We start from the raw sequence: 23,831 nt of genomic DNA, 5'->3' as shown, positions 1-23,831 counted from the left end.
CATATACAAGGTATGTGTAGATGCTGGTTGCAGCTCCATAGCTGAATTGGAGTTCCTGCATTCACTCTAATGCAAAACCTTAGCACTAACCTCATACTTTCCCCCAGGTAAAACATCCTACACATACCTCATGCCATATAACTGCAATAAATACCAGGGAAAGTTGCACAGCTCATTGCTAAAAGTTTACATAAGACTGTCAGTTAGGAATCCGATGCATGCATGTTATTATTTTTATATGTTAGAAGTGTAAGGGAGAGTTTCAGTTTCAGGAATCAATGTTAAAGAAGGTTCCCTGAACTAGGCATTTCCTTGATTTTCAGGAATTGCATGAGCTAGATTTGCAAGTAATCAAACTTAATTCAAAATCAGCAATCTTTTTTTTGGTGGTGGGAATATAGATGCATGCACACACACACACAATACTATGCAGCCAATGTACCAGTCTATCTACATGGAGATATCCTGTAAATAAACAAACACCCTCCCACTTTAAAACACTGGAAAATAGGGCTCCTAAGTATTACAGTTATATGCAGTAGGCAGAATATTTTAAACGTGTTGCTGTGCTTCCTTGTTTACTTATTTAGATTCAGATAAAGGAAGTGGTGAGGCTGAAAAGCTGACAAATTTTCTGAGAAGAGACCATTTTGTACTTAGAGGAAACAGTTGTTCTCTTGGATATGCTTGCACAGTAACTCAAAAACTAAAAGCAAGATGGTTTAACAAAAGAGTTGGGCATTTATTAGGCAAGTGGATTATTGAATTTGCCGCAGGTAGCCAGAGGCAGGGAGTCTATGGCTGTTTCAATAATACTATTGGCATGAAAATTCTGTAATTGCCTAGGAAAGAAAAGCTGAAATGGATTTACAAAACATTCCCTATCGCTCAGAGGTGGTCGCCTGGAGCCCAGATGACTTGGCAGATTACTTCAAGAAAGTAAGTTTTCCTATGTTTTGTCTTAGTATGGTAGAGGAGCAAGTCACTGTAACACTTTTGTGCAAAAAAGATATATATTCTTTTACACTAAGAGCAGAATTTGTTGCATAAATAATATCAAATCATTTATGATATTTTTTGAATAATCACAGCAGATGCCAATTTTGAAAGGCATTATACCTTCCCTGGTTTAATGAAGTCTTTAATGAATACTGAAAAAGTTTATTCTAAATCAAAAGCAAGAGAAATTGATGGCTTCTCAGAAAAATCATATAATCTTCCGTACCAATGTCTTGTTGATGTAACATTCACTTTGGATCTGTAAAAGTTAAGGATGCTAAATATAGTAAATCTATTTTTTAAGGTAGAAAAGCATTATAAGACCTCTCCGTGACTTTCCAAAATTAAAGATCCTCACTAATCAAGACCTGCATATGAACTCAGATCTAGACTGAATTGCTCTCCATGTTAGTGTTACAAAGGCTTATTATGTGTCAGGGCTCGGTTTAAAATCCACAGTACCTTGTCTTTAGTAGAGGGGAAAAAATTATTCTCAATCTTGTGATCACCTCAAACTCCAATCTTTTGAACAAAGATGTCAGAGCACAAGGGCTATTTAACTGGCTTAGGTTTACATACTAAAGAGTTCTCCAGCATTTGGGCTGGGGGTTTCAAAAGAACCTAAAGGGAGATGGCTGCCCACATTCAGCCTTAGAGCCCCATACTAGGCCTTTCAAAATGAGTTGATGAACTGAGATCCTATACTAACCCAAAATTAGGTCTAATTTTTTGTCAGGTTGAGCTCATGCAAACCATCCCAAAGACTTCCTTGGGACTTTCCATCTGAATAAAGTAGTCTTCTGCCTGAGGAAGGATGGCAGCATCTGTGCCCAAGGGAAATTACTCAAGGGTATAGAAGAGGACTGGATGCTGGAAGAGAAATGATAGACATTCTTTCCCCCCAAATAAATACAATATATAGAATAATATCCCTCCCTCAGCTCATAGCAGCTGCTCCTATTTGTAGAATGCCTGTGTTGATATCTTGTCTTTGAAATTAAAATATTTACCAATAATATTAATAATGATAATGATCATAATAATTCTTTGGTGGGGCAGATTTAAATAAAAAGATATCCTGCTACCTACTGCCTCAGGATCCCAACAGATCTTCTTTCCCACCCTTCCCATCTCAAACAAAGCCCATGTCTCATTTCCTCATCTCTTCTCCCCAGCTTAGGAGGTCGATGTTTCATCAGGCTTCCTTCACATCCTCTCTTTCCTGTAATGCACTAGCACAGACATTGCTGGGACTTTCACACCTTTCGATAGAGCTCATTGGGGTGAAGAGCTTTTAACTTTCATTTTGCAGAATGGAGGATTTTACAGATGGGGGTGGGAGAACCTTTAAAAGAACAGACAAAACTCAGTGCTGATTTGCCCCCCCTGCAACCTCACTGATGCTAGACAAAACTGCACAGGGTGTAGGTCAGTGTTGAGTTTGGTTCATTTTTACTGAACCTTAAATTGATTCACTTGTACATATATTTTCCATAATTACCCTCAGTTTTTAATAATCAGTGATATCTACCTGCGTTTCTACCCTAGTTATAGTGCATGTTCACAACAAATTCCAAAACCTTCATTACAGTCTGGATATGTAAACCTAAAAGATCTGCTAAGATTTTGAAACCATTCCAGCAAACTGGTTCAGTTTAAGGGGATATGAGACTAACATCAAAGAAACCTGGGCCAATTTATTTTTTGGTATTGAAATCATGCAAAATTAATGGTTTCAATAGCTTTCACTGGGTTTCATTTGCAGAGCTGAGACAAGTTCAAAACCAAAATGCAAAGTGAAGTCATGGGTAGCAAAGGACCACAGATCAAAACCAAAGCAAACAATTGCCAGATTGCCTGAGAAATGAACCTGCCAACTTTTGCAGTGCTCTAGTTCCAACTGTTTTGCTCCTGCTTAGCTATGTAATAGAGTGGAACCAAGACCCTGAGATATCTTAAATGAGACAGATCTTATTATCCTTATTGAGAACTAAATTTAAATCCAAGTTCAGCAACTTAAAAGGAAAACACACTTCTTAACTGGTACACAGGGGTTTATATCACCATTAACTGGAAACTACTAAGTGGGATGAAATGGCTTTCTGGTACCAGTTACTGATAAATTTATACTGCAAGAAGCAAGGAATTATATGATATTTATCTATCATAGCTATATGGCCTCCCTATTACTCACACCCGTTAGCCTATTAATCCTCAAGATGCCTCGATGGTTGAGACTTATGACATTTCCTTCTACAGATGGGGAGCTAAGGCAGAAGATCTTGCCCAAAGTCACACAAAGTCTGTGGCAGAGAACAGACATGAATCCAAGTTGCTCAAGTCCTATGCTAAGGCCCTCATCACTGGATGCTCCTCCCTTCCCTCACAATTTGTATCATATAAGGATGATGGATATGAGGATGCTATTTGTTATACTTAGGAATGCGTGAATCTTCTTTTAAATCTGACTAATATATTTGCCTCAAAACATATCCTGCAGCAGTGAGTTTCAAAGGTTGAGATCCACATTTTCAAAAGCGGCCACTAATTTTCCCTCCCAAAACTGAAATACCCTGGAAAGAATTTTCAAAGGCTCTGAGCAATCCCAACTCCAGATAAAATCACTTCCAGCAGTGTAAATGACCACACAGAGTGTAGGGCAATAGTGATTCAGGTCTCCTGACTCCGTAGGCTCCTACCACCTTTAATATCAGCATAAATCAGCAGTACTTTTGGCCCTGTAATTTATTTAATGCTATTGTACAATACCTGGCATTAGGGGTTCTGGTCCATGACTAGGGCTCGGAGGTGCTACTGAAATAAAATTATTATTTTTAATAAAATCCAGCTTTTGATCGATAGAAAACATCCTGTGTTCAGAAGGAAGCAATAAAGGGCCAGCATTCACAACTTGTTTTTCAGACCTTTTTTTGAGAAAAAGGAAGAAAGTTCACATTTGTAAATTTCTGAATTCACTTACAGTCAGAAAATAGGATTTTTAGCTGTTGGCAAAATCACGAAGAAAACAAACATAGGTCCCAGTCATACAAATGCTTCCTTCCAGTTGTAGCATTTACTGCCATGAACAGTCCCATTGCAGACAGTGTCATGGTAATAAGTATTATGACAAGGAGGAATTATTTGTAGAACTGGATCCTTCATTTGTACAGTTCTTCAATACTACCTGCATCCCAAGATGCTTTCCAGAGTTAGGATCCATTCCTGAAAATGCATGAGCAACTGGAGTCTGCTCATGTAAGTAAAGTTTCTCATATGCATAAGTGTTTTCAGGATCAGCCCTTAAAATAATACACAGTTACAAGCTTTGATTATATTCCCTGTTCTGGAGCAGTATAAAGGAGATAGAATGCTGTCTTGGGGAATTCCCCCAGTGCAGGAGCATTCTCCCAGCAGCAAGGAGCAGAATAAGTGGCTATGGAAAGCAGACATAACTTCAGGGGTGTTGCTATAGTCCAGACAAGCCCCCAGCCGGACTATGATTGGAGAGTGCGAAGGCAGCAAAAAGCCACCTTTCTCCATCCGCCTGCTGGGCTTCACCAGCTATGGGCTTGATCCAGAGTCCAATGAAGTCAATGGAAAGCCTCCGATCTTCTGTAACTAAAGCAGAACATTAACTATTTAGACATGTAAACTATAATGCTGCTCTGTCATGTTATCCCAGGTTTCTTCAAACACAAAGTTTAAGGAGCTCTGTAAAAATCCATAAAGCCACTGCATTCTCCACCTTCAAATCTTTCCTCAGATGCTCCTCTACCATGATGACGACAAATATGCAACACTATCTAGGCAGCTGCAACTGCTGCTTATTATGTATCAATCATTTATGTGACCTTGTGTCCCCATCTGTTTGTTGGCTTTACCTGGAGTCTCACGTCTTGAATTTAAATTTGCAAGCTCTTTGAGACAAGGACGATCTTTTTGTTGTGTGCATGCCACAATGATGTCCCATTGCACAACTGGGACCCCTTCCTGCCACCATATTGTCAATAATGTTCATAATTAAGAGAAGAAAGTTAACAGGTGATGTACAAAGTTTTAAGTGTGCTAGGGGAAGTGTTAGCTAGAACAATGCTGAATGTCTAGAGGCTGGGAGCTAGACATCCTTGTTCCACATTGCTTGGTTTTGAACATATTTCCCCATGCTAGTCCAAGACATCTGCAGTTTGAAAGTGCAGTGTCAGGCTCATCTATTTTCCAGAGCTTTTGGATAAGGTGATTGTGGGGAACTTGTTCAGCTTCTTTTCAGGGAAGGGAAGGAGTGGGGTATTTTTTAAAAATGTGTGCAAAGATTGTCTTATCAGCTCTTTTCTTAAATTTCTAAAGCAAAATAAATCAATATATAAATAAGAGGTCAGGTGTACTGGCCATAGTAAGGGGCAGCATAGATCTGCACCATAGAAGTGGGAGCAGCAGAACACAGGGCTGCAATTCTGCCTGTCCCTGATGGGTTAGTCTTGATTAGGCCACAAATATAGCTAATACAGGCCAGCTAAAAATCTCTAGACAAAGCAGTGCAGATTTCAGCATATACAAAGCTGCTTTGCTAAGTAGGAAGGGACTGAAGCATGTGCTTAAAGCTAACTTTGTGCATAAGTGCTTTGCAGAATTGAAGCCTCAAACTCTCAGATTTAACAAATCTTTACAAATCTTTTTCTCTCCATTCACAGTTAAAGTATAAGGACTGTGACAAAGTCGTCAGAAAACACAGCATAAGTGGACAAAGATTTTTGGTAAGCATGACAATAAAATTCTATATTCACAATATAATTGTCATTTGGCTTTCCCTTTTAGGTTTGTAATTAAGGGCATTCCTTGTGTTCTTTGTGCTTCTGCACAGTTGCTTATGCATTAAGGCTCAGATATTCAAAGCTATTTAGGCACTTAAATCTTATTGAAATCAATGGGAGTAAGATGCCTAAATACTCTTAAGCATCTGGGCTTAAGATCTCCATCCTGGTTTTACACCAAAGATCCTCGTTTTAAATGATAGACACTGAACACCAGGAACTCAATGGCTGCATTTAGCTTGCATATACATTTTACATGTTTTAAAATGGAAAGTGAAGGCTCACAGTAGCAATATTTGCTTACATTTTTCTGGTCTTTTATAGGAAATGCTTGTTTTTCATGCATTAGCAATAACCTACAGTTTGTCAGATTTCCCCACCTATCTTTGCAGAGCAGAGCAACCCACTTGTCTGTAATAGCTAACCCTCTGCTGGAGACATTTATGACCAGGGCCACTATTTTAAAAACCCTATGTTTAAAACCCTATGTTTTCTGAAACAGTGGGTATAATCAACGATATTTGAAATCATCAAAGCTAACAGGCCAGATTCACCAGGGGTGTAATTCAGTGTGGCTTCACTGAAATTAATGGATATACTTCAATTTACACCTGTAGTTCATCCGGGTCAGTGGTTAAAAAGCTGGCAAACCCCTATGTCTCATTTGTACAGCTGCCATTGTCTGGTATTAATTTCACATCACTTGACAGCATGTGGGTTGATAATTATCAAGTTTTTATCAAAATAAAACTATCTCAAAACGCAACTTGGAAATGATCCCAAGGCTCGAACTGCCCTTATCTTTGAAGAAAAAGAGCACAAGACTCACAAATTATAGTGGGTCTTTGTAAGTGAATCTTGAAGCAGAGTCTAGTTCAGTCCATTGAATGTTTGCATATTTACATGCATAGATCTGGCTGGTGGTCGGGATTCAGGTCCCAATTTTTACCCAGGATAAACAGAGTTTTGTTCATATACTGTACTGTTACTGCCCTCATGTAAAAGGGTGGTATTAAAGAGAATTATGCCTTTTCCTCAAGCAACATAATCTACATAGGTCTTTCCACTTTTGAAGATCTGATCCCATCATAAACACAGGGATTATCTGGATGAGTAAATCTGCACTGTCTAGAAATGGCAGAATTCTAATGGGTCAATCACTAAACAAGGATGCTGTTTTCAGTCCCCTAAATGCATACATTATCTCTGAAATTTGAAATACAAAGTCCAGATCTGGTGGTAGGATCTGGCTCTTATTAAAAGTCTTGTTGCAGAAAACATTTACGTTCTATGTGGAGCATTGAACATTAGTACAAAGTTGCATTCTAGGGAAATGTACCTTATATTATGTATATTAGAGGCTACGATGTGCTGTTCACCACACAAACACTTAGTGACAGCCCCATCACAAAGAGTTTATAATCTAAGCAGACAAGGCAGACAAAGGATGGGAAAGGAAACAGGCACAGAGGGGAAGTGACTTGCCCAAAGCAGGTCAGTGGTAGAGCTAGGAATAGAACACACATTTCCTGACACTCACTCAATACCTCATACATTGTACCACACAGAGATTTATTAGTCTAATAATTGTTCACTGTCATTAGCTGGAGTTACAGAGTCCTGTAAATCAAAAAGAAGATATCTGGCATGCACTGGTGCACATTTATGTAGTCTGAGACTATGTCAATGCACACTAGTGAACTTTTAGTGCACTACACACTAGTGCACACTAGAATTTACACCCCAGCTCATGTGTACTAACACCCCATGTAGACAAACCCTCAGGCTCAAGTTCCTGCTCTGAATCACCTTTCAGGCAAGTGCCCTAACCACCAGACTATTGCATTTTCTGCAGTAGATCTTTCTCAATCTTTCCTGCTGAAGCTGTTGCACGTTGTATAAATAATAAAGTATTCATTGAAACGGGGAGAGAGAGAGACTGACTCTATAGTCTGGGGGTTAGAGTAATTTATATAGAATCCAAATGTCTTAATCTCTAATGCATCCTGTACAACTTTTCCTACAAATAAAGAAAAATCAGTAAATTAAGAAACATGAGTCTGGATCTGTTGAGTATCATTTTTGCATTGCCAGCTTCTTTGTATGGCTATGTGAGTGAATGTGAAACCTACAGACAGTCATTGTTAATAGCATCTGTTCCTCCAAACTTAATCTGGCAGTTTCTAGTGACTGATAAAATATGGAAAGGCAGCTGCTATAAAGAGAATCTGGGATGTAGGGCACTCACCTGGGCTTTGGAAGACACATGTTCAAGTCCCCGCTCGGAGTCAGAACTAGACATTCCTGAGAAGATATGTGATGAATGAAAAAGCTTTTCCTTGCAAAACTCCCAACCAGCTCTACTAGACCTGTGTTTAAGAAAAGGCGGCTCTGAATTCTAGCTCTGCTGTCATTGTGAATTCCTGAGTGATCATTGTGCATAGGGACATTGTGAAGGTGGCCATGGGCCTTTGATTTCTGCAACCCTGCATTGTTTTCCAAGTGCTTATTGTAAATAACCAGTTTAGAACCCAGCACAAATTCATGTTTTTCTGCAGAAATTGCCTAAAGATCAACCACTGAATCTGCTATTAGGCAGGCAAGTAACTGCTGCTTCCTCAGTTCTCCCAATATAATTTTTGTTTTTTTGTTTTTAATTTTGTGCCTACTTGACCATTCTATATTAGAAAACATGCAGATGCAAAGCACAAGCATAACTACAGCGGAAGAATTGACAAGGAAAACTCCAGTCTGCAGGGCAATGTGTAAAAAATCAATTGCTTCACTTTGGAGTAATTGTCTTTCTACATCTTACAAAAGTCATTCGAATCTGCCAAATTAAGTTTGGATACACAGATGCTGTTAAGAATTAATGTTTATGGGTTTCGTGTTCACTCACAGAGCCATACAAGGAAGCTGACAAGAAAAAAAATGGTACCATATCACTCAACAAATCCACTCTCTAGTTTGAGTCATGATTCTTACTCTGCTGGCTACCTGCATGGAAAAATCCTACAGAATATACTAGGAATTAAATCAATGGCATTCTTTAGAAACTAGTCTAAAACTTTATAGAATTTAAGAGAGAGATGTCCTTCCTACAGAATTTTTTAACCAAGCTGTTGAATTTAACAATCACATTCCTATAATAGAATTCTGAGAGTTGGTTTAAAGGTATTATGATTCTATAGGGGTGGCCAAACTTACTGACCCTCTGAGCCACATTCAACAATCTTCAGAAGTTCGAGAGCCAGGGCACGCCTGCCAGGCCTCGGGGTTTCAGCCCTGCAGCAGGGTGGTGGGGATAAGGGCTTCTGCCCTGTGGGGCACGCTTGATGGGGCTCGGAGCTTCTGCCCCATGGGGCATGCCTTCCGGGGCTTCAGCCCCACTCCTGCTGAAGCCCCGGACTCCAGCAGGTGCCTCCCATGGGGCAGAAGTGCTGAGATCCCCCCTCCCTACAAGGCAGAAGCCCCAAGCCTCAGCAGGCACCTCCTGTGGGGCAGAAGCCCCAAGACCCCCATTCCTGCAGGGCAGAAGCCACAAGCCCCACCACCCCACTGAAGCCCCGAGCTCCCTACCTCAGTCTGGCAGGCAAAGAATGGGGGAGGGTAAGGGGCTCCAGGAACCGCAATTTAATTGTAAAAGAGCTGCAGTTTGGCCACCCCTGCTATAGGATTTTTCTCTAAGAGAAGACATCTCTGTGGACAGCAACTAGATTCTGTTCTAGGCTAAACATTATTCAATAGAGTTGTTCACGAAGTTCTGATTAGAGACCACTTATTGCTCATGATACATGACCCAGGAAGATCCCAGCTGGACTTTCAGATTGCAAGAGGAGTTTGGTTTTTCTAACTGTCAATTTTCCAAACACACATTTTTACTTGCCAACTAATCAGATAAGGTCTGAAGTTGACATCCAAACATGGAATCCCCCAGTGCCATTTTACAGTCAACTTCCATGTCCTTTTAAAAGCACATATAACAAGCAGATCTTTCATTTCCCTCATATAGAGCCAAATTATGCCATTCAGACACTTGACCCAGCTGCAGGTAACATGGAACCGCACCTAATGGGGGGGATGGGTACTTCTGGAAGATGCAACTTCTCCTCATGCAGAAGGTCAGCTCTATGGGGGATGGGAGACATGGCCCTACTTCATCTCTTTCCCCTTTTGCACAATTCAGAGCACCAGAAGTTCATGGAGGGAGCTGTTTCTATGACAGTCTCTGGCCCTCGCACATAGTGTGCAAAGGAGCAAAGGCAAGGTTTCTTGTGCCCTACCCACACATTTGAGTTAGGCCGGGGACAATCTAATCCCTGGGGGAAAACTCATCCCATTTCCCTGAAAACAAGAATTTAAAAATCAGCTAAATTTAATGCAAAACATTACGAGTTTTTACCTTCAGCCCCTGCGTACGTTGAAGTTTCCTTGTGTATCCCACGCTATGCTGCCCCTTGTCATTGTGATATCATCTCCAACGAGTCCTCCAAACACATGAGACCAATGGTGCCTTAGGATTGTGCTAAGCATGTTGTCATGGTGGGTAACAAATATATCTATGTAAAACCTTCATTGGGAAACTGGAGAGTGCAAAACCATCCTGGCTTCAGATGTTGCCAGCATAAGATTCCTGACCCAGTCAAGCAAACATGGCCCTCATTTAAACGGAAACCTCTATCAGCTTACAGTTTCATATTGACACAGTTTGAACTTCTCAGTTTCATATGATTTTGCTGTACAAGTTGGATAATCTGGTAATTAAGGAAGTGCAGGTTGGAGTTTTGAGTCGGTTCCAACCCCAGAATCATAGCAGAACTAAAAGTTGCGAACGCAATGTGAATCAAAAGAACTCTTGAAAGGCAAAACCACAGAGAATTGCCTACCTCTGCCTTCCACAACCAGGAACAGCTCTTTTCATTTAAACACACACCCGGCTTTTAAAATGGCAACTGCTTTAAAATACACGTTGGGAAAAAAACCCTTAACTTTGTGGTGTAGGGCCCTCTGTGAGAAGCAGAGAGCTTATGTGTTGCCAGCTGAAGTGTGATGGCCATGGGTGAGGACATCAATAGACTCCATGAACTGTGTTTGAAGATGACATCTATAATCATCAGGGTTAAATATCAAGAGGAAGTGGATCTCTGCTTTCTGTGTAAATTGTTTGCATAGAGATGGAATGTAGTATATCAATGGATAGGTCGCTTCTTTGGAAGCGAGCACAGAGATTTTTTTAACCAATGGGTTAGATGAATCCAGCCCTAGGGCAACATTAAGTGAGGGTCATGATCTAGCAAAGCAGAGCAAGGGAGAGGGGAAGGGAGAAGAACTAAGAAAAAAGATTTTTCATTAAAATGTGTGTTCATCTTTGTTCTGATTTAAGCTGGTTATGCATTTCCCTAGAGACCATGGGGTAGGTTTTTGGGTCACTTGGTTATAAAATACATTCTTCTGTACGCTTAAAATTTTGCCTGTTTGTTCAATATAATTCCAGTAATTATGACAAGCTACAGGGAATAGGCTGTTGGAAGAAGAGTTTAATTTATTGCCTGTAGGTGCAGCATGTTAACATTTTAATTCTCAGCCCATAGTAATCCAGAGGGTCAACCCAGCAGCATAGCACCAGCAGAGATCCAACTGAGGACACAATATGGCAAGGCACCTGAGCACACACCTAAGTTGAAGCATATCTGTAGTCCCACTGATTTCACATTAGTGCTTAAAATTAGGCATACGCTTAAGTATTTTATTGAATCAGATCCTAAATGCTGAACAGAGGCTTAGGTTTGTACCTGTTCTTCATTCGTTTTCTACTTATATTAAAGCTCTGTTAATTATAACTTTTTGATACATGAAAAAATATTAAAGCTGCCTTAAGTCCTAACCTGATGCATGGACAATTTTGTAACAAATACCATGTGTCTTTTTGTTTCAGAACATGTCTGAAAATGATATTCAGAAATTTCCCAAACTGAGTGTGCCGTAAGTAAATCTAAAACAAATCTCATATTTCAAAATGGATTACACATTAAATGGGTTGGAGATATAACTCCGGGACAAGCAGAGGGCGGCTGGATGGCGAGGCCTCTAAAACATTGTTCTAGAAACCTGCTGTTCGTGTTGTCTCAGGGCAGGAAATGTATCAGGACATTCCTAGAGAAAAACAAGTGAGGAAAATATGGCATTTGTCATTATTGTGTGGAAAAGAAACTGATATAGATTTTAAAAAAATCCAAAGCATAGGTAGACATGATCACAGTGGAGAAGTATTCAGAAATCTTTGGAACTGGTCTCAGCTTGCTTCCACTCAAGTTAATGAAAGGACTCCCACTGACTTCAATAGGAGCAGTTTAGCCAATGCTGAGTGCTTTTGAAAGTACCACTCATTGAGTACGATTTCATTAGTCAGTTAGATTTAGGACTTCCACCCTGAAGGAAAAAATATAAAATATGTCAAATTGAATGCTACATCTAATGTTAAGTTAATTTTTGTGTGTGTTTTACTTCACCATGGAAAGATTCTTTATGCTTGTTGTGTAAGATACCTCTCATTCTTTCAGTCTTGTGAAGTAAACAATTTTCAGTTATTTGAGGATCTCTCCCTTTCTTGTATTCTTCTGATTCCCTAAGCTTGCATTATTTTTTTTATTACACTTTTTTAAATATATATTTTAGGGCTTTTGGATTATTCTCTTTCAAATCCACTATCATATTATTGGTCACTAAGAGTGACTTGAAAAACAACAAAGATATAGTAGTGTCTTATGTGAGTAATGTCAATAGGGAATCTAAATATAAGAGTCATTGCTAAGTCCCCCTTTATTTAATTGATTTTGAAAAGATAAATTATGTCCATTGAATTCTTTGTCCACTTTACTTGTAATACTTTGATAGAAAGTGAGCAAACTTGTCTAGTGTGATCGCTTGCTGCTTCTCTCTAAGGGCCTGAATCTGGACACAGTAGAAAAAAAGACTTGTGAACACCAGTGCTCAGCTCAGAAAAGTGAAAAACTAGATGATAGAAATGTTTAAAAATAATAAATCCAAACAAAAAACTGAAGAATTAACAAGATTCATATTAAAAGGGGTGAATGTAGCAGAATAAGAACAACGGACTAAAAAAAAAAAAAAAAGCAGACTGTAACAAACTCGGAGAAATGGTAGGTGAGGTCTCTTTGGAAGAAAATCTAAGAATGAAAGGAGTTTAGGACAGCTAGTAGTTTCTCCAAGAAACAATATTAAAGGCACAACAGTAAATGATCCTGATGCGAAAGAAAAAACAGGAAGAACAGAAAAAGGCCAAAATGGCTGCATCAAAAACTCTTTAATGAACTAAAATCAAAAAGGAATCCTACAAAAAGTAGAAATGTGGATAAATTGCTACGGATGAGTACAAAGAATAACACAAAGCATATAGGCACAAATTCAGGCTAAGGAACAAAATAAGTTACATCTGGCAAGGGACATAAAAGGCAATAAGAAGAAATTTTTCAATACATCAGGAGCAAGAGAAGGGGGAAATAAAGTGCAAGGCTGCTACTTATCAGGGAAAGAGAGCTAATAATGGACCATACCAAGAAGGCTGAGATTTCATACCAAGAAGGCCTCAGATTTCACTAAAAAGTTTAATAGTGATCAGAAACACAACACAATTAATATTAACTGACAAGGGTAACAAAAATTAAAGAATATTCAGATGAGTTAGATGTTTCAAGTTGGCAAGGCCTGATGAAAAGCACCTTATGGTACTTAAGGAACTAGCTGAAGCATTTTTAGAATCATTAGTCATGATCTTTGAAAACTCCTAGAGGACAGATGTCCAGAGGACTGGAGAAGGCAAACATAGTACCTATCTTTAAAAATGGGAACAAAGAGGACCCAGGGAATTATAGACCAATGAGACTAACTGATACCTGGAAAGATACTGAAACAAATTATTAAATAATCAATCTGTAAGAACCTAGAGGATAATAGGGTGATGAGCAATAGCCAAAATGGATTTGTCAAGAACAAATCATGCCAAACCTAATTTCTTTCTTTGACAGGATTGCTGGCCTAGTGGATAGGGGAATGCAGTTGATTTGATATATCTTGATTTTAGTAAGGCATTTTAACACAGTCCCACGTAACATTCTCAAACTAGGGAGATGGGGTTTTAGATGAAATTACTATGAAGTGGGTGCACAACTAGCTGAAAAACCATATTTTGCAGTGGTTATCAATGATTCATTGTCAGACTGGAAGGTCCTATCTAGCAAGTTCCAACAGGGTATTATTCAATGTTTTCATTAATGGAGTTGGATAATTGAGTGGAGAGTATGTTTATAACATTTGCTGATAAATCCAAGATGGAAAGGGTTGCAAGCATGTTGGAGGACAGGATTAGAATTCCAAAGGACCTTGATAGATTGGAGAATTGGTAAAAATCAACAAGATGAAATTTAATAAAGACAAGTGTAAAGTGTTATACTTAGAAAGAAAAAAAATCAAATGCACAAATACAAAAATGGGAAAACAACTGGGTAGGCTGAAGGACTGCAAAAAGGATCAGAAAGAATATAGTGGATTGAAATGGACTATGAGGCAACAATGTGATACAGTTGCTAAAGGCAAATATAATTTGGGATGTATTAACAGGAGTGTTGTATGTAAAACATGGGAGGTAGTTGTTCCGATCTACTTGGCATTGGTGAGGTCTCTGTTGGAGTACTGTGGACAAAGATGTGGACAAATCAGAGAGAGTCTAGAAAAGAGCAATAAAAATGATAAAAGTTTTAGAAAATATGATCTCTGAAGAAAAGTTAAATAAACTGGGCATGCTTAGTCTTGAGTAAAGAAGACTAAGAGGTGATCTGATTACAGTCTTCAAAGATGTTAACGGCTTTTATATAGAGGATGGCTATCAGTTGTTCTCTATATCCCTGAAAGTAGGAGAAGAAGTAATCAGCTCAATCTTCAGCACAAGAGATTTAGGTTAGATATTAGGAAAAGCTTTCCAAGGAAGGAAAGGTAAATACTATAATATATTACCAAGGGAAGTGATGGAATCCCTGTCACTCAGATTAACAACAACTTAGACAAACACCTGTCAGGGATAGTCTAGATATACTTGGTCCTGCTTCAGAATAGGAGGATGGACTAGGTGACCTTTCAGACCTACATTTCTATAGTTCAGCCATGAGGCTTTCCATTGTTTCCTTTCACTCTAATTTCATTGGTTTGTTGTCTGTTTGGATTACGAGTCCTTTTCGGCCTGGCTTTCTTATCTGTTTGTAAAAATGCCTAGTAGACTATACAAACAATGATAAACATTTAATATTACAGTAGTTCCTCTCCCCCTACCACACACATACTAAATCTCCATCCTGCAACAACACAGTAAGCGCTACTAATTTTAATTAAAGCATAGGTTATGATCAACTCTGATTACCAGTCCCATAGGCTGGTTTGAGTGATATCTCAGATGGTGTGAAATCTTTCCTGGCTTTTTAAAACAAAGGAAATCAGAAGCAATTACTTCTGATCTATCTATGCCTCTCTATCACTGTTATTTATATGTCCCCTATTACTGTAGTGTCTGACTGCCTCACAATCTTTAATATTTGTATTCTAAAAACATGCCTGTGATGTAGGCCAGTGCTATTGTCCCCATTTTATAAATAGGGACCTGAGGTAAAGAGAGTCTAAGGGACATGCCCGAGGTCATACAGCAAGTATGGGGCAGAGCAGGGAACAGAATTTGTGTCTCCCTAATTCCAGACCAGTGCCTTAACCAGTAGGGCACCCTTCCTCCACTCTGACCTATTATTTACAACCAAATGCCCCACTGATCAGCGTCAGTGAAAGGAACACATTAGCACCAGTGAGAGGTGGCTCAAAACAGCACATGATCCATACAGCCAAGTGAGAATCATAAGGAGAGAGAGGCAGAAATTAATTCCATTCTAAGGATGTTTTGACACTATACACTTAGGAGGTTATTCCCCTGTTCTTAGAGAAAGAGGTGATTTAGTATTTCCAATTTCTTGGTTTCTCCAATCCTCATGTCAAGAAGCAAGGGGAACAAGACCACAATGAAATGTAAGTATCAGACTCAGATTTCTGTACTGAATACCAGGTTGTGCAGGTGACCTAAGTAAACAGTCCTGTATTTAGAGCCGGAGGGGGGACTTTTGGCAGCATTTTTAACCTGCTGCAGTTTGCAATGCAAGTTTGACCTTGAGAAAGACCAATATAAGAGACAGAGACAGCAAGGGCCTAATTCTCTCTGGATTATTCATCCTATTCATAGATCCTACTATACGTGTCCTCTGCTTTCTCAACAATTCCCCACAAGGGAAGCAGTGCCTGGCATGCTGTGTGTCTGCATGACCAAAGGAATGGGGTGATGGGCTACATAGGAAGCCTCATTGAATCAGAGAAATTTAGGGCTAGACAGGAACTCAAGAAGTCATCTAATCCATCCCTCTGCACTGAGGCAGGACTAAGTACACCTAGACCATTTCTGACAGGTGGTTGTCCAACCTGTTCTTAAAAACTGCCAGTGTCAGGAATTCCACAACTTCCCTTGGCAACATATTCCAGTACATACCTATCCTTAAAATTAGAAAGATTTCCCTAATATCTAACCTAAATTTCCTTGCTGTGGATCAAGGGTAAGACAGGATGTAATGAGTTCAAACATGGAAAATAATTGATCATCCCCATCCTCTTTATACATATTTAAGACCGTTCTCATGTCCTCCTTCAGTTTTCTTTTCTCAAGACTAAACATGCCCAATTTTTTTTTTAACCTTTCTTCATAGGTCATGTTTTCTAACCCTTTTATTGCTTTTATTGCTCTCCTCTGGACTCTCTTGAGTGTGTTCTCATCTTTCTTAAAGTGTGGTGCCTAAAACTGGACATAATGCTCCAGCTGAGGTTTCACCAACACTGAATAGAGTGGAAGACTTACTTCTCATGTCCTACATACATCATTCTTGGTAATACAACCCCACGATATTAGCCTTATTTGCAAGTGCATCACACTTGACTCATATTCAATTTATAATCCTCTCTAATCCCCAGATCCTTTTCTCCAGTACTGCTGCTTACCCAGTTATTTCCCATTTGGTATGTCTGCATTTGATTTTGCCCTTCCTAAATATAACAACTTTTCACTCATTTTTATTGAATTATATCTTGTTGATTTCACACTAATTCTCCAATTTATCAAGATAATTTTGAATTCTAATCCAGAATAGTTGAGGCCTACATTTTAGTACACTAGCACTTAGTAAAGGAAGTGGAGGTAATTACCATTTTAAAAACTGGAATGAAATTGTAAGGGCTTGTTTTTCTATCCTATTTTTTAAACAGTAAGATAAGTTATTTTTCTGTAAGCAGAAATGCAGATTAAGGTGCTAGAGATATATATCTGACTTGCCTCATCACTAAATGAAGCATGCATTTTTGCAAATCTACAGCCTTGTAACCATACTACTAAAATTACATGTACTGAGCTGGATCCTTAGCTGGTGAAAATTGGGTAGATCCATTAACTTCAACAGAGCTACCTTAATTTACACCGGCTGTGGATGTGGTCCAGCATTTGTAACTGTGCTACATTGGTTACCCACACACCACAATCATAGAAGCCCAATGGGCTGAGAATGTGTTTTTTCTAAATATATTCACGTGAGGAAACCTATGTGCTCAAGGTTTGAAAGTTACAAAGTCATTACTCTGGGATGTTTCTGTAACTTTAGCAGCAACTAAAAAAGGTCACAACTGCCCTTGCAGAATATGATGGGAAATTTACTGAAACTTTATCTTATTTTGGGGAATAACATCCACCTCCTGTCTCATCCACGTCTTCTAGTGTCCCATCTGCAAACACCAAAAATAAATCTTCATAAAATTGTTTTATAAAAACAAACTGTTAAACAACTCTTATGCACCATACTGGCTAGTGTGTATGTAAGCCACTGCACTCTACTGGATGGAACTGAAGCTGTTCACCTGTATGTCATCAGCCCCTATTCGGCAAACAGAGTTAAACAGAGATTCTCTTTTAGTTTGAGTGCTAGGAGCCATGCTTCTGGAACAGAAGCAGAGTTCTGTTCCTCTATCATGTTACATTCCTAGTGGCCATTGTGTGCATTGGTGGCCAAGGATCTGTTAAAATATTCAGCCACAAATATAAGTGATTGGTACAAATAGGCCATTGTGAGAATTCAATTCTGGCTAGAACATTATGGCGAAGAGAGTGCAGGCAGGCTTTTTCCACTAGCACTTGTTTTGTGAGCACTAAATGGGCTGGCTAGTCCAACTAATCCCCACCACCCAACCCCCTTGCATGCCAGCCAGTGTCTGATAAAAAGTGCTAGGCAAAGTACCTTTCACTGGCAGGTGTAAAGAGCACCATGCAATATGCTTGCTGAGGCATCCCACCTTGTACAGACAGAATAGAATGACTGTGAGTACCCAAGCAATAAAGTTTTCATTGCTCGCCTGAAAGGAGCAAAGATCAATTTTTGGTCCATTAGGTATATTTTGCGTAAGGTTGTGTAAGAAATTCTATTTTTCTTCTCAAAATTTTTCTTTTCTAGAGACTCTTAAAATAAAGCAAAACACGGGAGCATTATTCATTTGAAAGCCCTGCAGGCTGCTTAAGTGGCATTTAATATTTGATATTTCCTGCTGTATCTAGGCTTTTTAAAATCAAATCTTTGACCTCTTGATTACAAAACCATTGTATTATTGGGAGATGCGCTGATAGAGGTGAACAGTTCTAGCAAAGTCCTTCTGCCTGTCGCTGGTGGCTCTTCAGGGAAAAATTAAAGATATTCAGGTATTTGTGTAAGCATGGGATAACCCAGGCATCTTGGCTAAAACTGTAGCTCTTTGCAGAGCAGATTGTAGTACGCAAGGTCAGCTGTAAAATATAGTAAACCTATGTCTGCCCCACTGCAAATTACACTCAGCAACTGCAATATTGATGGATTCATTGGAAGAATTCCCAGGCTGATAAGGTATTGTAACTACTTGAAACTTGACATCTTTTCCATATTTTAGTCCAATTTATATTGCATTTCAAAGTATTTACATTTCTAATGATATTATATTCTGTTTACTTTTAATCAATCTAAAATGAAGCAACTTTAGGGACCCTGCAGAATCCTGAAAGAAATATCAAAAGTATTTGTTGTTGTACAACATGATTTGGAGAGAAGCTTTAGAACAACTAGTTTTGTTAAAAGCCCTTTGTCTCCTGGTCCTAGACCCATAGATGCCATAGTTCTCCGATCTGCCTAAAGTGCTCTACTCTAATTTAGGCTGCTGGTGTAAGGTCCCATATGCCAGCAGAGGATTGGGCATAACTGTGCTCACATCTACCACACCCTTTCCTGCCAACAGGCCTCCCGCATGCTGGCCAGGCAGAGAAGGCTAAGCTGCTCAGTCAGTTCTATGGCAGTGCTGAGTCCCTCTACAAAGGAAGAAAATTCTCTGCTGAGAAACTTTGGCTAGTTTGAAGTCTTGATTCAGCAAAGCACTTAAACACATGCTTAACTTTAAGTGGGGCCAGGAGGAGGTCTCCTTTTTCTTATTTTTAATTGTAATTATATTCCCACACACAAATTAAAACAAAAACAACATCAACACTATGTAAAGATAGAGTTACTGTTGAGAATGTGTATCAGCAATTTAGTGTTATTAAAAACAAAAAAAACATATTACAGGGATGTTGTAATCATCCCTAAATCATGTGTTACATACAGGAAATTCAGAGTTAAGGTTACACAAAAGAAATCCAAAACATTTTAAAGTAAGAAATGCACAGCTGAGGCATCCAAATAACCTTAACTCTGCCCTGCAGTGATGTCATGCAATAACTATAATGATGATTAAGGCATTTTAGTATGTATGATCCCAGATTTGATTAAACTAATTTTTAAAGACATTAACTATTGTCATATTTTCCCTTCCTAAAGCTGTCAGTACATGGCAGAATAAAAGTTGCTTGAGTTCCTTCACTGTGCGTTTCTATATTGTACCATATTTGGATTTCTTTTATTTGTAACCTTAACTCTCAATTTCCTGTTTGCAGTGTTCATTTGCGGATATTACCATATATAAATACACACACACACACAATTAAAATTGTATTTACCTTTATGTTGCAAGTACGTAGTCACATGTTAACATAATTTGTGATCTAAGAATTTCCTTGGCTTTTTAAAAATTATTAAAAATATCATACATGAACAAGAAACAAGAAACCCAAGAGATTGTTGAATATGATCTTGGTAATGAGTTGAAGTTATGGAGTATCAACTCAATCACTTTTCAAACTGTTAAGGGTAGATTCTCTGGTAGACCATAGCAGTGTAAGACAACTGAGGTGTATACTGGTGATTCCAGCCCTTACTTTGTAATTGACACATTGCTTTGGAGGACTCTTTTATAAAGATTAATATTAAGTGAAAGGAGATGTAGGAGGGGCCCAGTCCCTGGGTTCCATTGTCTCTGCACATCAAGGACTTCCACTATGGTCCTGCCTACGTTTCCCTTGCAGAGGTGCCTCAGTGGCAGGGCAGTGCCATTGGAAGGTGTCTCAGTGCAGTGGAGCTGAGGAACCAGTGCCATCGGGAGAAGCCCTAAACTAGCATGCAGCCATAAAATTAATTTAAATTAATTTTAATTATGTGGCAATTTGAAGTGTTATTTTCTTAAGATAATTCACATTATTCTGGCAGATACTAAATTTCTGAAAAGACCAATTTTATATTAAATTTAAACACAAATTGACAGATTAATTTGTAAACTCTCAGAAAATGCATTCTGTACTCAGAATAAGTGGTCTAAATCTGGGGAGGATATGAACGAAGAGGTTGAATCTCTGCTTAGGGCAAAACAGAACTCAACCTTAACCATGGAGATGCAACTGGCACCTGCAGATTAAATAGCAGGGAACATATGGCCAAGGTGTTCACACCACAAAGCAGAGGTGGGGAACCTTTTTTCTGTGAAGGGCCTGATGGTGGCCCTGGCGGCGGGGGGGGAATTCGGCGGCGGTGCGGTTTCACGGCGGCGGCGGGGTTCCTGGGGGGGCAAACGGCGGCAGGGTTTCGGCGGCGGGGTTCCGTGGGGGGGCGCACCCCTGCCATAAAGCTTCAGTCACAAAAAAGTCACTTTTTTTTTTTTAATTCTTGCCAATCAGTTTCTCTGTTTGCCATTATAAATGATAATCAAGGCTCTTGTTTCTGTGGCAAGTGTGAGTGAACGCTGCATAATATTTTGGGGCAAACTTTCAGCAAACATGCCTTGGTTAATATAATGTGGTCAGAATAAGAAACAGGGATCTGAACAGACTCAAACACTGGTAGGTGGTTAAAATGTAAATGGACATCCAAGCTTTATGCTTGGCCTTCCTCTCTATTAATGGCCTAAACCATCACCACAGATCCCAACACTCCAGAAGTTTGAGGAAGTTCAGATGCAGATGCTTCCCCCCTTCTTGCAACTGATAACTTTGTCTGTCCCTATATCAGGCTGAATCAAAACCCAGATTTGAGATCTGCGTGTGGGGCGCATCTCAATTAACGTGCATGGAATCCAGTGGCACCTTCAGAATTCCTGAGAATGTCACCACCTGTGAATTTATATAAACATACCCTCTCCTTCAAATGTGACTGGTAATTTTGGATGCCTCTAATTTTGGGTGCTCACTTTAAGAAACTTTAAAGTGACCTGATTTTCAGAAAGCGCTCAGTGTCCATCCTCTAAAAGCAGGTGCTTCCATGGGGTCTTCAGCTGAATGCCAAAACTTGAGAGACCTGAAATGACCAATCTCTTTTTTAAAACTGATGCTCTGTGGATGAATGTGCACGCATGCTCACGAGAAGCAAGTGAAACAGAAGAGGTTTAGCTATGAGTTTCAGTAAACACTGAACCCAACATGATGCTATTGTGCCTGCCCAGCAGAGCTATTCTCCAGGGGCAGAGCACAGGTGGCACAAGAGGATCAGATACTCTCTTCACTATGCCCAGGGAATGGGCTTTCCAGAGTGTAGGATTTTGCCCTCAGTTCCCTCCCTACCAGTCTGCCTCCCTCTGGCACCAATATTCTTGGGATGGACTCTGCTGTACCTGTGTTTGAAGTTAATTAGGCAAACAAAGCTAGTTTAAATGTCCTTCCAATTTTGTTTAAACTTCCTTCCACTTCAGAGATGAGGAACTATTGGAGAAGGCAGAGAGAATGGTCCGCGAGTAACATTTTCTGCAAGTGTTGCTACATCGCTTTATCCTGTCCTATCACCCACTACTCCCATCTCAAAAAGCAGTGTGGTTTTGGTACTTCCTTCCTCACCTAGCTGCAGACCCAGCTGCTCTGTGCATGCATGTTCTATAAAAACATTTATTGCTAAGGCACACAATCTTCAGACAAAAAGCAAGCAAGCAATGCTTTGCTAAGCTCACCGCTAAGTCTTGGCTGAATGCTTATGAAATATTAATTATTTGTATTAATAGGATGCCTAGGAGTTCTAGTCATGGACCAGGAGCCCATTGTGGTAGGCATTGTACAAAATGCAGAACAAAGACTGTTCCCACCTCAAAGACTGTCCCTGCAGACTTTGCTCAGTGAAAATTCCCTCTGCAGCCAATGTGGAATCGGTGCTGCAAGCTCTCCCTGGCTAGAATTTACAGTAACTGATGTTCTGACTGGAAAAAGATTATTGGAGCTAGACTGGATGCTTTGATTTGCTATTTAAACTGAAAAGAAATGTAAAATGTAAACTACTCTCAAAGAAAGTATTTAAAAAAAGAGAACTGTTCATAGGGGCGGGGGGGAAGAGTTTGCCACATCAATGAGTTTTCAGACCTTGCTTCCCAAAAACATACAACATATTCTTTGTCCACATGTGTTACCCCTGGATAGTTGTTGAGGTTTTAGGTAAACTTGTATGTGTTATACTCTGAGGGCTAGAAGGCTGGCTGCAGTCTGTTTCCTTATCAGTTACAGCAGAAGGAAGCAGCTAGTGAAGATGCAGTCTGTCATTCTCTGTGGAGACAGGCTGTTTTGGCCAAGAGGGCACAGTTAAGAGGTGACCCATAACTTGGTATTCCCTTGCTTTTTAGAGCTTGTGATAGAAGGGATGTCAGACATGTGCAACCTGAATCCCTTTTAAACAAGGATTTTGTTTATGGAATTCTGAACAGGGCAAGTGTGTAAAACCTGCACAGAAATCAGAGAACGCCAAAGTGGTGCTCGCAGAAAGGAAGGTTGAAAATATTAATACTTTCATTCATCCTCTCCCCCTGCTGTTGTAGGGTGGTTGGTTGGATGTCCATGACTTCAAATTACTCTGGTTTTTTTATTTTTCAGATAAAATAAGAATATTAATTATCCTTAGTTACTATTTGACACTTACTTATAAATGATAAGTCATCTTGGCCCTTTGCATAGTGAGTAAGGACACAATCCTTTCCCTGAATTATTTCCAGTTTTCATTAAATACTGCAAGACACAATGTTGTGGGGGTGGTGAAATGGGGGAAGGACAGGACGGGGGGTGGAGGGGGGGGAGAGGAGGGAGAGATAGGCAAGGAGGATAGAGAAAAGAATAAGATTAAGGTTGTTTGGGTTGTACTGGATGCAATATGTTCATTCCATTTTTTAATATGACAGTGCTTGATAGTTTGCATTTATAAGCCCTAACCCAACAAAATAACTTAAGCATGTGCTTGACTTTAGTGGAACTACTCCCAGTGCATAAAATGATGCTTGTGCAGAAGCCTTTACCCATAGAGATGGACATATTCCCTACCTGAAAGAGCTCACATATTTAAAATTATTGTTTACTTTCAGAAGGAAGTAGAGGGTCCTAGTTTGAGGAAAGCGCGAAAGAAAAACAGTCAACTTAATTTTACACCCTAGCCCTAATCAATTAATTTGGCATATGAATAGATGCCAAAGTCTGACTGACCTGTATAAGGCTTATAGTGTACTTGTACAGTAAGAAAGATGCTACTATATTAGGGA

General features: G+C 39.4%; 1 protein-coding gene and 1 long non-coding RNA gene across 2 annotated transcripts in view; one reads left to right on the top strand and one right to left on the bottom strand.

Moving 5' to 3' along the window:
• The window catches only part of LOC137165467 (uncharacterized), a 104,423-nt gene that overhangs the window by 56,075 nt on the left and 24,517 nt on the right, over positions 1-23,831 (bottom strand). The window lies entirely within an intron of this gene.
• The window catches only part of LCP2 (lymphocyte cytosolic protein 2), a 46,254-nt gene continuing 23,093 nt past the window's right edge, over positions 671-23,831 (top strand). Inside the window, exons 1-3 of the mRNA XM_067566764.1 lie at positions 671-939; positions 5,688-5,750; positions 11,743-11,789. Of these exons, the coding sequence (XP_067422865.1) occupies positions 862-939; positions 5,688-5,750; positions 11,743-11,789 (188 nt within the window). The 5' untranslated portion in view covers positions 671-861. The remainder of the gene's footprint in view (positions 940-5,687; positions 5,751-11,742; positions 11,790-23,831) is intronic.

This window comes from Emydura macquarii, unplaced genomic scaffold, assembly GCF_026122565.2.
Source record: "Emydura macquarii macquarii isolate MOO-44397 ecotype Brisbane River unplaced genomic scaffold, CSIRO-AGI_Emac_v2 contig_2768, whole genome shotgun sequence".
NCBI classification, from domain to species: domain Eukaryota; kingdom Metazoa; phylum Chordata; order Testudines; family Chelidae; genus Emydura; species Emydura macquarii.
Note: the sequence above shows the minus strand (reverse complement) of the source record. Positions and strands in the feature narration are given on the sequence as shown.